This window comes from Diabrotica undecimpunctata, chromosome 7 (assembly GCF_040954645.1).
Source record: "Diabrotica undecimpunctata isolate CICGRU chromosome 7, icDiaUnde3, whole genome shotgun sequence".
Lineage (NCBI taxonomy): Eukaryota > Metazoa > Arthropoda > Insecta > Coleoptera > Chrysomelidae > Diabrotica > Diabrotica undecimpunctata.
In genome coordinates, this window is record NC_092809.1 from 14,063,012 (window position 1) to 14,079,073 (window position 16,062).

A 16,062-nucleotide genomic window follows, 5' to 3' on the forward strand; every position below is an offset into this window, starting at 1 on the left:
CTTTTCGTAATTGAGGCATCAGCGTGTGATATTCCCCACATTTCAGTCTTTCTAGATTGATATCATGAACCCATTTTCTTCTTTTCCTAAGATTAAATTCATAATATAGTCCATATTGTTGTTTTAGGATAACTATAGATAATAATTTTACCTTGAATTGTCGTCCTTCATTGCTAACATTACAAGAGCTTCTTCTTCATCTGATGATGTATACATTTTTGTGAAGAATTGAGATCACTGAGTAGTATTCTTTGTTTTTCGTTGTCTCCAACTCTTCTCAATAGACACATACGAGTATGACGCGAATATATTCGCTTCAATATGAAGTTCTTTACGAATTCCGTCAGGAATTCGACTGCGAACTTTCCGTCACGAATCCGCTGCGAATAATTCACGTTGGTTTGAGGGAGCCTTAATAGGATTCTTAACGTCATTAATTCCTTTACAATTTTTTGCTCGACTTACGTTATTCGGCTTCTATATGTGATCGTATTAAAAATTATAAAAATATTGTTAATACTAAGTGAAACATCTATAGAAAGCTTAATAGAATATAAAAATATCTAAAATTCTATTTAACGTTTATTGTGGTACCTGTACCACAATACCTATACCTATAATTAAAACTGTTGAATTTATAGTCCTAAACCAATCCTGCACTTAATATTAGCTTCACACCGCGTATAGAATATATTACGTGTTCTGAGCTGAGTCAATAGCATTTGACCTTTTTACTAAATGCAAAAAAGATCTCTGATATCAATTCAAACGGTCGAGCAAGTAGACTCCTAAATTCATCAACTACAATGTTTTATCCCCTATAATTTGCATATTTCGTTTTGAAAGCACTAGATAGCAGTCTGCGAAAACAAAGAAAAACAAGTGGTTGTTGCAAAAACGATCATTTAGTGCGATAACAAAAATTTTAATTTTTTATGGGTATCATAAATCCTGTCAAAAGTGCTTTAACCTGATATTGATAAAAATAGTAATAAATGGCTTGTGGTTAAAATATATTTGGTTAATTATGGTCACATTTTATACCTACACTTCAGATTGGTCATAATATTTAATAATAGACTTAAAATAATTGGATAGACAAGGTCAACAGTCGATTTTGTCTTAAACCCTTAAGTGCTCGCTAGAATATTTTTTACACAAGTGGTCGCTTGGCGTACTTTGTACAAAAGTAATGAGGTATTTATTATAACAGTCTACATTTCTTAAATACATAGGAATAAATAAACACATATTTTACGTAAAAGATATAATAAATTATAAAATACAAAAATAAGAAACAATTCTTTGATGAACATAAAAAGATACAAAAAGGAAATTTATTTTAAGGACTTTCTGTTTGATTTTCATGATGGGAGGAATTCTCAGGAAATATGTGTGGTGATCACATGCTCTTTACATGCTGGTTTACTGCATCTTTGGCACTTTATTGTGGTTGCTGTATTTTTTTTTTTTTTTTTTTTTTTTTTTTTCGAGCGCACTGGGTATACCTTCCTCTTGTGTTTTTGAGTAGTTATGAAGTCTCGGTCTCAAAACTCTTATATGGAACTAAGTAACTTTTGATGCCAACAGATAGGTTGGTCATATTTGCCCTCTGTTGCAAATGGGGTGTCATTAGAGAAATCGCTAAATTTTTTAAGAAATGTCTGTGACTTAGGGCCTTGTCGCAATTAGTGGTGTTAAATAAAATATTGGAATTTATTCCTCCAATATTCTGATAAATTACGACCAATGGCCACCGTCTAGTTCGTCTTTGAACAGTGTAATTGCTGCACATTTGGTTGACTACATCGATACCCCCTTTAGTTTCATTGTAGAATAGTACTATGTCTGGTTTGCCTAACTTCTCATTTACAGAATCATCAGAAAGTAATATGACAGCCTTATTCCTTTTTCCACTGTAGGAAACAAGGGTGGTTTCTTTCTGAAATGCAAAAATTGAGGAGTGTATAGGTCTAGTTTTGCTTGATTGTAATTCAGGTGGGTTTTCTCTTTTTATTTATTTATTTATTTTTTTAAAGTACCAACCAAAGTAATTTTTTGACGAAGAAGCTCTTGAGACAAAGAATAACTGGTGGACCAATTACCTGTGGTCAAGCTTCTTTTAAAATTTTTGAAGGGCTCGACCAATCTGAGTACAATATCTGTTGCAGTGTTTGGTAGATTATATCTTTCTTAGTGCTGCTTGCCACAGTAAATTTACAAACGACCACAGTATGGAACTAACTTTTCTTCAATTGTAATACGTTTACCTGGGCAGAAATTTTTCCGACAATTGTCTGTGAATTTGTCTGTAATTTCTCGCAATGACGCAAATTTATCTGTCTGCTTCCGTTCTTCACGACGTGAAGAAAACGTTTATATCCCATACATGCCGGAAAGGTTTGGAGTCCTGTGCAATCAGTTGCCCACATCTTTCTAAAATTAGTATGTCTTAACTTTTTGACACCAGCAACGAAGAGAATTCCAAGAAGTGCAAGGATTTCCTCTGGCGTTGTTAATTTTGCATCTCCGTCCCTTGTATAGTCTCCTTGAATTGTTGTAATAAAAATGTTTGTGTACGATGTTACACTTTCTATCATTTCTTTGGTAAAAAATTGAAAAAATGTACCTTTTTTTTCCTTGCAATTCTTAGAAGGCACAGATTAAAGCAGAAATCTGAATTTGGTTTCGAAAATCAGTTTACGGATTTAACTATAAGTTATGTTTAGGAGGTCTAAAATATTTAAAGGAAAGTTTGCACTTTTTTCCCAATTATTGCTATTTTTAAACATTAAACAATAAATCTTTAATTTCTAGCTAGTCAAATCTTATATTAAATTAATGATCGAAAGTTTAAGCTTATTGGTATTGTTTTTTGTAGGAGCAATATCTCTCGAGTTTTAGGCAAATATTTTCCATTTTTTTTTTTTCAGATTTTGTTAAATAAAAAATTAAGCTTTTGACTGGCACATATCGTGATTATTGATACAAGGTACATTGTGCAGCGATTGTAGCAAAAAAAGAGACTTCTATGGAAAATGACCTTTATGGTCTATTTTTCGAACAGATCCTGCCTATACTATTAAGCTAAAACTGATATATCAGTTAAATACCAGGTCAAGTCTAAAATATATGACAATTATTTAGCGTTTAATTCTTTTTGAAGTAATATCTATTTTAATAATTATGTTTTACAGTAATTTAACTTTTTTATACTATTATTTATTGCTAATCACATTTTCTATTTGCAACAGATGTTGGGGAGTCAGCCAAAGAAGGAATATCCTCCGGAATGGACGCAGTTAAAGAAACAATGCATAACGCAGTAAACACGGCAGAACATGGTGTAGATACCGTTAAGGGAAAAATCGGAGAAACGTTCGCTTTCGCCTCTTCCACAGCTTCAGAAGTAAAAGACGATTTAGAAACGAAAAAAGACGAATTAGTGACCAACGCTTCTGAGACTGCAACTGAAGCGGTGTCTGAAGCGGAAACAGTATTAGCGTCAGAAACGGAAAGTGCGAAAGATGCATTTACTTCAAAAATGTCGCCAGCATTTGAAACTGTAAGATCTGTAGGTAAGTTAATTATATTCTTGCATTTATTTCTTTGTTTTTTTTTTGAAATCATCTATTTAGTACTTGGAATACGAGAGCTGATAATGGGACAAACTAAAATACACACAAAATTCAGATAGTTGAGAATTGTTTATTTTTTTAATCATGTTTTTTAGTGAATTACTATGTAAGTAGTTAATTACTAATGATATAGGTCCAATCAGTAACGGAAATCAAAATACACTTACTGTTCAGACTTAATTCAACCTTGCAAATCTGCACTGGTTTAAGTTCGTGTAATGTCCGTTTTGGGTTATTTGTTAGTGTCTGTTTCATTTTATGCTATACTGTTTCAATGACATTTGGGTCGGGATTGTTAGAAGCCCAAGAAGGACATTTATATTGTGGTTTCCAAACCAGTTGTATGTGGTTCTGACCATACGAGAGGCAGCTTCGTCCTGCTGAAAAATATAATTCCTGCCAGTATTTAATTTCACAATACTTATAAGTAGGCTATTTTGAGATATTTGTTGATATTTCGGACAAATTCACCAATGAAGAAGTATTACGGATGATGAACACAACCGCGGATTTGGTCAACATCATAAAGGGCCTTAAGCTGCAGTACTTGTGACATATAATGAGAAATCAAGGCAGATATGAGCTACTCCAATGCATTTTGCAAGATAAAATTAAAGAAAAACGTGCTCCAGGACGAAGAATAATATCCTGTCTTGCTAACCTTAGAGCATGGTATAGAAAGACCTCAACAAAGCTATTCCGTATAGCGACCAACACATTCATCATAGCCAGAATGATCGCCAACGTTCGAAATGGACAGGCACCCTAAGAAGAAGAAATCTTTTAGATTGCATCTGTTACTTTTGATCGTCGTTTTATTTCTTTATTGGATTTTCAATCGTTGAGCTTAACATTGAGCATTCTCTGTTCCATAGCTCTCTGGGTCAGTTGATGTTGTTAAAAGCTCATGTTTCAATTCTATATGTCAGAACTGGCAGTATGTACTGATCGAAAGTTTTTGATTTTAAAGTATTTAGTAAGTTTAATTTAAATATTGTTTATAATCTTCCAAATTCTACCCATGCTAAGGAACATCTTCTATTTAAATCAGCCTTTGGCTTAGTACGATTTATAAAAAGTAAAATAATAAATTATATGCTTTTATGTGGATTCAGATTAGTAAAACTTTGTTTCACGTCATTTTTATTCTATTCTACATGTTATTGCATTTTATTTTAAAAAAGTTATTTTAATTTTGTAGTTTAATTCAAATATTTGTTCCAGGAGAAGAATTCAGTGAGAAAGCTGCAGAAATTCACGAAAATGGAATAGAATTAATCGACGATCTCGAAGAAAGTATGGATGATATGTTAGGAGATAACGTAAGCAAAATCGAGAAGAAAATGGAAGAAATTATGAAAAGCTCACCTGCTGATTCTCCTGTTAAGGAAGTGGTAAAGGAGGAGTAAGTGGTCAGATGTGAGTGTTGAACCAATCGTGCTTTGTTCTCTAGTGTGAGTTTGTAGACATACTAAACTTACTTTGTTTTAAATATATTTTAAAGTTGACAAAATGACAATAAATCAAAGAACTATTTGTTAATTTAACATATCATATTTAACACATTTAACATTATATTTTAGATTCGTTGTTTATCCTTATGCAATTAATATCCATGTTTTTTATAATTGCGAAAAGATAGTGCCCGATTTTTTATCATTTAGACTAGACGATAATAGTCTCTTAATGTAAAAAATAAGTATTTACTGTATAACCGGTGAATTGGAGTATAGGGAACATTTATATGCAATCTGAGATCATTATTTAACGAAAAATATTATTCAATGCCACATGTAGGCCAAATTCAACTAATTCACTTAGTCACTTTGAACAATTCCTTTTATTTATTTCTTTATCATCATCATCAGTGGCGTTACAGCTCTTTATGAGCCAAAGCCTTCTTCAGAACAATCCTCCATTCGCCCCTGTCTCTGGCAACTCTTCTCCATGCTCTAATTCTGATAGACTTCAAATCATTTTCTAGGTTGTCTTGGTACCTAAGTCTCGGTCTTCCTCTTCTTCGTTGTCCGATCGGCCCTCTTCGGTCAAAAACTTTGACTGACTATGGCATCTTCCTCTCGTCTGATTAAATGACCTATCCATCTGAGGCGTGCTACCTTAATGAATTTTACAACGTCAGGTTCTCCAAATCTTCTATAACACTGAAAATTGTAACACCTGCGCCACAAACCTTGTTCTTTTATGCCTCCATATATTCGTCTTAGTATTTTTCGCTCAAAACGTTTAAGCAATTCTTGGTCATTCTGTGTTAGTGTCCAAGTTTCTGAACCATATGTTAGCACTGGTCTTATTAGTGTTTTGTATACAGTCAGTTTAATTTTTCTAGGCATTTTTGAGGCCATCTGTCTTCTTAAGCCATAGTAACACTTATTGGCGAGCACTATTCTTCTTTTGATTTCTTCACTGACGTTGTTATCTTTGGTTAGCGGCGACCCTAAGTATATGAAGGTGTCAACACCTTCCAGTTCTAGGTCATCAATTATTATTCGTGTAGGTGTCGGGTTGCTTGACCTAGTGCAACACATATATTTGGTCTTTTGAACATTTATATTTAGTCCCATTCTGTGTGCAGATGCTCTTAACGACCGAAATGCTTCAGTCAGAGATTCTGTGGACCTACCTATGATGTCTATGTCATCTGCGTATCCGACAATTTGTACTGATTTGTTAAAGATAGTACCACTCGTAGTAATCTGCGACTCTCGAATTATTTTTTCTAATGCCAGGTTAAATAAGAGACACGATAATCCATCATCCTGTCTTAGTCCATTTTTGCAATGGAAGGGTCTTGAGAGATCGTTTTGGATTTTTACCATGCTCTCTGCACCTGTGAGTGTAAGTTCAGTTAACCGGACAAGATCAAACGGAATGCGAAATTCTACCATAGCAAGTAGAAGTTTATTTCTATTAACAGAGTCGTATGCGGCTTTGAAGTCAACAAATATGTGGTGGGTGTCGACGCCGAACTCTAGGGTTTTTTCAAGGATCTGCCTCACTGTAAATATCTGGTCCGTTGTTGATTTATTAGGACGGAAACCGCACTGATATACTCCCACTATTTGTTCGGCATAGGGGAGGAGTCTTTTGTACAATACGTTGGACAACACTTTATATGCCATATTGAGTAGAGTGATGCCTCTATAATTATCACACACCATCATGTCTCCCTTTTTGTGTATAGGACACAGTACACCTAACTTCCAGTCTGGGTGTTTCTTTCTGTTGCCAGATTGCAGTTATCAGTTTATGCATGTGTTTCATGAGAGGATCGCCGCCATTTTTGAAAAGTTCGGCAGGGAGATTATCCGAACCGGGAGTTTTATTATTTTTCAGTGTTGCGATGGCTTCTCTAATTTCTTCTTCGGTGGGGGGTGGTTGCCGATCATCTTCATTCATTTGAAACATGGGATCCTCAAACTCGCCATCTTCGTGGTTGCCGCTAAGAGTTCTTCAAAATGGTCCGCCCATCTGTTTAGTATCTGTTCTTTGTTACTAATTATAGAACCGTCCCTATCTTTACAGGCTATTATTCTGGGTTTGAATTCTTTTCTGCAGCTGTTTATCTGTTTGGAGAATTTTCGTGAGTCTTATCCATTGTGGTGGTTAACAATTTCGTTTAGAGCGTGTTCGTATTGTTCTTTCTTTTTTTTTTCTTTATTATTGAATTTTATTTGTTTCTTGCTTTTTCATTTGTCGATTTTTTATTAAATTGTTCTGTAAATAAAAAAAGCCTTATTTTGCAATAATTAAACATTTACTTAACATTAAAATGTGAAAAATTTATGAATACCAATAAAGTATTTTTGTCCACCTGTACACTAAGTATTTTGAATGGGATATTACTCATTTTGTAAGTTTTAGCCCGTTTTGAATCTTGAAACACCTTCGACCAAAAGGCACAAAGATTTAAATAAACAAGTGGTGGTTTTAACTTTACTTAATCGTTGGGTTTGTGTATAGAAAACATAAATGCATTCCAGAATACAGTATACAATGTATGGTATGTCATTTAAAATAAGAATATTATTCAATGTCATAATTATGTAGGCCAAATTCAACTAAAATAATAAAACATCCTATGTGATGAGATGATAAAATTTAAATGTTATTGTTAATATATTCAGGCTAGGTATATCGCCGATTTTTGGTGATATGTACCACGGCATACTTGAATATAATTATTGTTAAAACTTACAAATTAGGAAATCTTTCAATATTTTAAAAATGAAGAGAGATAGGTATAGGAAACTTGAATATAGATTGAAAGCTAAGTAAATTTTCTAAATAACAGACTAATAAAATATAGGATATTTCATTTAAAATAAGTAAGGGAGAGGCGTCCACAGTGAGACGGTTTTTAGTGATTCGAGATTTTTTCACAACTTTTTGTATATATAATATATATTGAAAACAAACAAATAATCCAGTAAATTGGCCTTTATTTTACAAAAGTATACAACAGAAATAGATTTGCAAAGTGTCTCACTGTGTCCCACAATGGTCCACACTGAGACACAGTGGTCCACAACGAAACAACAATTTCCCTCTTTGTTTTTCCATATAACACTAGTACATGTAAGATGTCATCACTATGTCTTGCGATAAAACACTAGCAACTTCAGGAATGTTTGGATAAAAGAACTTGTTCGATTTATTTCTTCTTCTCAAATAATTGATCTCAAATTTGAAATAATCTGAAAGGTTAGTCAGTAAGTAAGATTAGTTTGCCAACAAAATATTTTACTGACTTTTTGTTAGCGAACTATACAAGAATATAGTCATCAATAACTGCATTTCTATCCAGTTCTTCGAATCCTGTTATTGGAGCATCAAGGTCGGCATAATATTCAGATGACCTGTTCAAGGATTCTGCTTAATCACTTAAAGAACTATTTTCGGATTCGATAAATCGTTTTTTTTTTTACTGTCTTAGCTCTAGCTTTATTTTTTGCATCCAAGAGTTGTAAAAACCTCGACATCCAAGAGTTGTTAGGCCGTAGTTCATTTTTGAACACATCTCGAGGTATTCTACCAGTGCAAATTCTTGTTCTTCTCAGTCTGCCCCACTATAGATTGTCTCACCCACAGGTACAATTTCACCAAAGTGTGATATTTTTCTGAATTCGATAAAATAAAAATAATATCGCTACGTAATTACATGTAAAATATCTAATCTTTACTTACCATCAATATCAAAGTACTAACTCAATGCACAACCAAATAATATCGGTCGATGTAAGGAACAATATAATTACTTTCGGGAGCAAAAATCACACTAGTAGTGTGATGAAAATCACCATATTTTCTGGTAGACTCTACGTATTGAACTGTTGAGACAACCTTATGGTAGGGATAGCACACAAAGGCTATTGATAATGTCCTCAGAATCAGAAAATGCATTGTTTCACAGTGGAACATGTCTCACTGTGGACCACTCCCCCCTATGTTATTACAGTTTGAATTTGCTATACAAAAATCTAATATTTTGACCAGCCAAGACAAAATTTGTCTTTAATTCTTAGAATCGTAGACATTTAATTTTTTCTGAAATCCTACATTTTTAGAAAAATCGAAATAAGTCAAAACACTCAGTTAATAGGGAACTCTTATAAAAATATAGCTTATTTTTATGCACAATTCAAAAATGTCATCAAATATAGGGTGTTCCATAAGAAAAAATATAACCTTGATATACCACTCTTTTTTGAGTACTCTGTATAATTCAATTATTTTTAAATTGTAGCGTTAATTAAATATTCTTGATTTTTTGATATCATATCTATTCGGTTGTTGCTACAAGACTGCAATCGTGTGGAGTGTTTGACTAAACTATTCTGTACAATAAATAAATTTATTTATACACAATACATATTCAACAGCTGCTATGAATGTAGAAAATATATTATGTGGCTACATGGGTTTTTGCATCGCCTTCGTTGTCGGTGTAATTCGTGAATTCCGTCTGCTAACAGACGCTCGTGAATCAGTGCAGTTGTTTTGAATTTTCTCCTTACTAGTATATTTTTGTACTTAGATATTTATTAATTATTATATATTAATTTTATTTTTTGATTGATAATAATTATTACTCCATCTACAAGCATGCATATATGTATAGGTATCTTTGTTTATCATGTTGGGTTGTGTTTTAAGAAATCATAATAATGTGTACTAAATATATATACTTTACTAATAATATATCAATGTATATAATACTATTCACATTAATAATAATCGGTATATATACTAAAATATATTTTCAACAAATTAAGTTATTTCTAGAGTAGACTGCACGATCTTTAGAAATGTTTTCACAATGTTCTAATTAAATGTTTAGTTTTTTATTACGACAGTGGAATTTATTTATTTCAAATAATAATGACTGCAGTAAAAAATGTTAGAAACTATAATAATAGTCCAGTCGTCAGAGAGTTGACCCCTAAAAATCATACGAACAAGCTGAATTTTGCTGGGAATATTAATTTTGAGACTTCATAAAATATGCATAAAAGTTTACCACTTTTACCCATGGGCTTTAGAATGAACCGTTTTCTCAGCAACAACTCTTGAAGCGACCGTTAATTTTAAATGTCGATGTTGGTTATATGGATCTGCCAGCAAGAACTTACTAAATAAATTAAACATATTTATGTTGAAGCACTTGAGCCTCCAATTTCTCTTAGAAGACATTTCTTGGCCGAAAAATTTTAACTGAAAATTAAACACCAGAACACTTTCCTTTATACCGAATTAATAAATTTAAACAATTATGATTTAACGAATAAATATTGGATAAAGAAAAACTCTCCAACCCTATGTGAAGCTCTTAGAGAAAACACAGTTTCTGCTGATGAAGCTATTAATTTAAAATCACACACAGATATAAATGATTTTGAAACCTTTTTTATAGCGTTAAATTTATTAAACCAAATTATGTAAACACTGGAAGAGCAAATAACAACATTATAACAAGCATCTTATCCAATTGGGATTACTACAGTACTATCTACACGGATGCCTCCAAATCAGAAGACGGTACAGGATGTGCCTTTTACATCCCCATGGACAACGTAGAAAAAATGTTCAAATTAAAAGCAAATATTCCCATATTTAGTGCGGAAGCAATTGCCATATATCAAGTCTACTTTTTGTTTCTAACAGGGAATCCTCCGTTATTATTGTTTTAGATTCCATGTCAGTTCTCACAGCCATTAACCAACCTTTTTTTCCAACCACATACTCCTATCCCTACATAATATTAATTAAAAAATTAGTGAAATACTTTAAAGAAAATAAAAAAAATGTGATATTTATATGGGCAAAGCACACAGTGGAATTAAACATAATGAACACGTGGAGCAACTAGCCAAATTAAGTATTTATTGTTTATATTTAATATATATTTAATATATATTAAAAATCACGGCTTGCGACCTTCTGGCTTCCTTAAAATTAAGATTATACCAAAGGTGGGATAATATATGGAAGGAATATTCCATTGTTACCCCAAATAGATACACTTCTCTTCAAACAGATATTCCTAAAACTCCTTGGTATAAGTTTTTTAATGTACCTAGAAAATATGTTACCACGATCATAAGACTGAGATTTGGGCACGCTTGTTACCCCAAACATTTATTTAAACTTAAGGTTTTAGATAATGATCAATGTGAATTTTGTACAGAAGAAGGAAACCTAGATCATATATTTTTCAGTTGCCCCAGAAATATTATAACTTCATCCAGATTAATAAATAATCTACATAAACACAATATATTAGCCCCTTGGAACCTTCAGTACCTATTATCATTAGACTCGAGAGCAGTGTATGATTTATTAGTTATGTTTTTAAAAGATAGTAAAATAACCATGTAAATAATTACACATTAGTTAATAACGTAACCTTTGTCTTTAACCCAATTGTTAAAATTCCTTTCTTACCGTGGCCTAGTGTTGTATGTAAAAAAAAAATGCCTTGATGGGCCCCTAGGCGAGAAGAGAGTGACCCTGTTTACCTGTTTACTGTTTTGTAAATACATTTATTTTAATATAAACTCAGACAATCTTTTTTAACCATGTTGAGTCTGGCTGAATGACTAAAAGCCTATGCCAAAAAAAAAAAAAAAAAATATCTACCCAGTGTTTCTGATTTGGTTGCTTCACGCAAGGCAGTCTTGAAATATAAATGGAGTGATCTATGGTCTGAGTTTTGTTTTACCCACCCAAATAGATACACTTCTTTACACACAACTGTCCCTGTTTCACATTGGTATAGACCTTATAATGTCCGTAGGCGTTACATAACAACCATATCTAGGCTAAAATTTGGACATCATTGTTTTCCTGCTTATCTTGCAAGAATTCATGTGATCGAGAGTAAAAACTGTGTGGAATGTGGAGTAGAAGGTGACCTAGAATCCACCTTATTATACAGTAATATAGTTCATATTACCGGTAAATCTCCGTTTAACGTTTTATCTGCCCTTGCGACTCAAAATAGATTAATTTACGATTGCATAATCGATTTTTTGACCAAATGTAATATTCTTCTTTAGTTAAAAAAATGTTTTTACTTTTTACCTTTGTTTTTTCTCCTTTATATGTTTAATCCTATTTACCGTGACCTAGTTTTCCTGTGTATGTTATATAATATAAAGTCCTGATGGGCCCCTGGACGTGAAGCGAGTGACCCATGTTTATTGTATGTGTTTATGGATATATATGTGTATGTATATATATTTTTTCTATTCTTTTCATTAATTATTGTTGTACTACTTTCCCAACTTTAAATTTATCTATTTTAGTCTAGCAAATAATTCAAAAACTTTTTACTGCGCCTTATGAGATTAAAAGATCATGTAACTGGCTATATGGCAAACTGCCAAAGCCATATAAAAAAAAAAATTTAAATGTCAGTTACGCGCGCGAAATCAATGTTCAACAAAATTGTATCAGCTTGACGGTAAAAATTCGATATCTTTTAATCCAAGTGTCCTATCGACAAAAATCAAGGATGCGTTTTAAAGGTATAGGTGCAGCTTTCGTATGTAGTTTCCGTATTTTGCCGAAAATAAACTTAGTGTTTATAAAGGTGTTAAATAAATAAACTTATCGCGACTTGGCATTCTTTACGATTCTCTTGAGATCAATGAAATTGATCACTTTTATTGACTATTCATAGTAATATTTCCATTTTTAGAGATCAATCTTTAAAATCTATGAGATGAAATTTTAATTTTAAGTTGTGGCAACAAATATGAGGCCTTTGAAATATGAATAAAAAACGCAGAATTTAATGTTTTACATTACAAACGATCGCTAGTCACGAGAAATGCCTCCAAAAAGACGGTTTTTTGTATAGTTTATAGCAGGAGTTTGGTTCTTTTGAAAAACGTACTAGTGTAATTAAAACAAAAAGTTTAAAACGTTTTAGATCCATTGTGATGTGAAAGTTTAAATCCAGCCTTTTTTAAACATATTTTAAATGCCTCACATTTGTTACCAAAACTCAAAACTAAAATTTCATGCTATAATTTCAGACAAACTCCAAATTCAAAAAATTTGAAAAAATTTGAGAAGGTATATGTGATGACTAGAAGTATTTTGACAACTTTTAAGCAAACTTCATGTTTTCGTTTTTGAAAAAACTCAAAAAAACTACTTTTTTCCAAGTATAAAGCGGAAAAACCAAACATGGGATTTTGTTAATTTTTTTACAGCATCAAGATATAATTATAAGAAATACTTATTGTAGCGAGATTAAATAAAACGAGCGGTTCGAATTTATATAAATATATTTATTTACAAGATTACAGTTCGATACTCTCTTATCCACTAAACTCACTCCTAACAACGTTACATATATATAATAAAGTTACTGTTCGAGAACATTCTGGCGTTGTCCCACCTCTAATTCGTCTCATCCAGATCACCCGTCCGAAAGACGGGCGCTATTGAGATGCCGATTCTTACGTTTTCTAGATTCGTCCTTCTAAGAATTATGACGTATCGGAGATGAGCTATTTCGTTACATTATGAATTTTTTGAAAATTGTTGAATTTACAGTTTTGTCCCAATAGGGAAAAATAATATGTTTCGGCTTATAATAAAGTTATCGGTAAGAAACCGAATTTTTTTTAATAACAACATATATAAAACTGTAAAATTGGAAAATATTTTCAATAAAACGTTAAATATTTTTTCCTAAACATATGAAAAATTTCGTTAAACAAGAATTATGTCTTAAACTGCCGCCTTCAAACTGTAATATAGGGAGATGGCTCCATCTGAAACAATTATAGTATTTATCATCGATAGATAGCATTACGTTCGGCTTCGAAACGCTTCAAACGAAACGTCATACTAACAGGGTTGCCATATCAATTACTTTGTACAACACTTTGGCAGATTATAACAAAATTTAATATAAATGTTATCGGTTTGAATTTTGAACCGGTCATGCTGAAACTTACAGAGTTACACAATAGTAGATACTGCAACTTTTATTTTGAAAATACGATATTATAAAATTTACACTCTATAAGTAATATATCTATAAAAAACGTATTTAGTTTTACAAAACTATTTAGGCGTTTTTAGTTAATTATTTTAGTATTTATAAACAAAAGTGCTCCTTGCATAACCAGTGGCGTACTCACAATTTTTCTGAGGGTTGGGTTTTGAAATTTTTTATGCTACCCTTATTGTGAGTCTATAAAATTTGGGTTTTAGTTTAATTTAAAGTACTAAAGATAGCAGTGCCAAAGATTCAGGTATTTATTATCCTGCCTACCAACTAAAACCACCCTCTCTTACTTGTGTGCATTTGACTGTCGCACGTACCGTACTCCGAAAGGGGTGTGGAGGCACGTACCGTACTCTGAAAGAGGTGGGGAGGTCATTGTAAGACTGACGACACTCACTTTTTGGAACACTCCCTTCTCTTATCCAAATCTTATCTATTGTTCTGAAGCTATTTTCTTGTGGCATTTTAAAGTAATTACTATTTTAATGGGAATACGCCACAATTGAAGGTTAAAATAAGTTTATTAACGTTTGACATTAATCCAACTTGTAAATACAATACATTTTGGAGACGGCTATCGCCGTATTCCCGTTCTTCTCCACCAATCCTGCCGGTTTAAGGCATGCTCCTCCTCTAAACCTTTTGATTCCATCGCTCTTCTAATTCCTTCATTCCATGAGCGTCAAGTTCTATCTCTTTTTCTTCTTTCAGGGGGCTTCAATTTGTGAAGTTTTTGGGGCCAACGTTCGTCAGGCATTCTCAATAGGTGTCCAAACCATTTTGAACCTTTTCTTTCTATTCTGTCAATCACCGTTCCTGTAACATTCTTATTTCTTATATATTCGTTGGTCTTCCTTTCCTGCCTTGATGTTCTAGCACTTCCTCTCAAATAATCCATTTCAATTAATAACAATCTTCTCTTCAGGTCTGCATTAATTTTCCATACTTCAGAGCCATAACAAAGAACTGATTTAACCATGGTTTGCCCATTCTTTTTTTGTTCCTTTTGGAAATGTTGCGATCCCACCATAAGGAGTTCAGACATCCTACAATTTTACGTCCCTGAGAAATTCGGTGTTTAATTTCGGTTTGTCCCAAGCCGTTCTTAGAAATGAGTACACTTAAATATTTAAATTTTTCCACTTGTTTGATTTCCACGTCCTCGTCAATCAACACTTCGAACCTTGCATCTGAATTGATAACTAAATATTATGTTTTCTTCATGCTGACTTGTAACTCCTATTTTACATATTCTCTGTATAGACGCTTCATCATAAATTGTAGATCATAAGAATCTTGAGCTAGGATTACTTGGTCATCCGCAAAGTTCAGGGAGAACACTACGTCATTTCCTATGTGGATTTCCATTCCCTGGCAGTGGTTTTTCCAATTTTGGAGGACTGCCTCAATATATAAATTAAACAGTGAGGGTGACATACTGCATCCTTGATATCAGAAGATATCAATTTTTTACCGTCAAGCTGATACACATTTTATTGAACATTGATTTCGCGTGCGTAACTGACGTTCAAATCGACGGTCGCTTCAAGCGTTGTTTCTAGAGAACGGTTCATTCTAGACAAAAAATGATCGATTTTTTGCGTTTTTACCGCCCTGACAGGGGGGTTTAGTGGGAAGCCCTGGGGTAAAAGTGGTAAACTTTTTTGCATCTTTTTTGGGGTCCCAAATTTAATATTCTCTTGCTGGTATGATTTTTAGAGGTTCAGTGGCATTTTCGTCTCTGTCGACTGGAGTATAATGTGTTAAAAATTATTTATTATATCGTCGTTGATTCCCTTACGTCGGCGTCCTTACGTAAAAGAGGAAAGAGAACAAGATGAAGAAGAAAAAAAGTTGAAGGTGGAAAAAATGTTTCTA

General features: G+C 32.8%; 1 protein-coding gene across 1 annotated transcript in view; it reads left to right on the forward strand.

The window, feature by feature from the left end:
• The window catches only part of LOC140446278 (uncharacterized), a 167,067-nt gene that overhangs the window by 133,184 nt on the left and 17,821 nt on the right, over positions 1–16,062 (forward strand). The window contains exons 12-13 of the mRNA XM_072538816.1: positions 3,255–3,578; positions 4,863–5,057. Of these exons, the coding sequence (XP_072394917.1) occupies positions 3,255–3,578; positions 4,863–5,047 (509 nt within the window). The 3' untranslated portion in view covers positions 5,048–5,057. The remainder of the gene's footprint in view (positions 1–3,254; positions 3,579–4,862; positions 5,058–16,062) is intronic.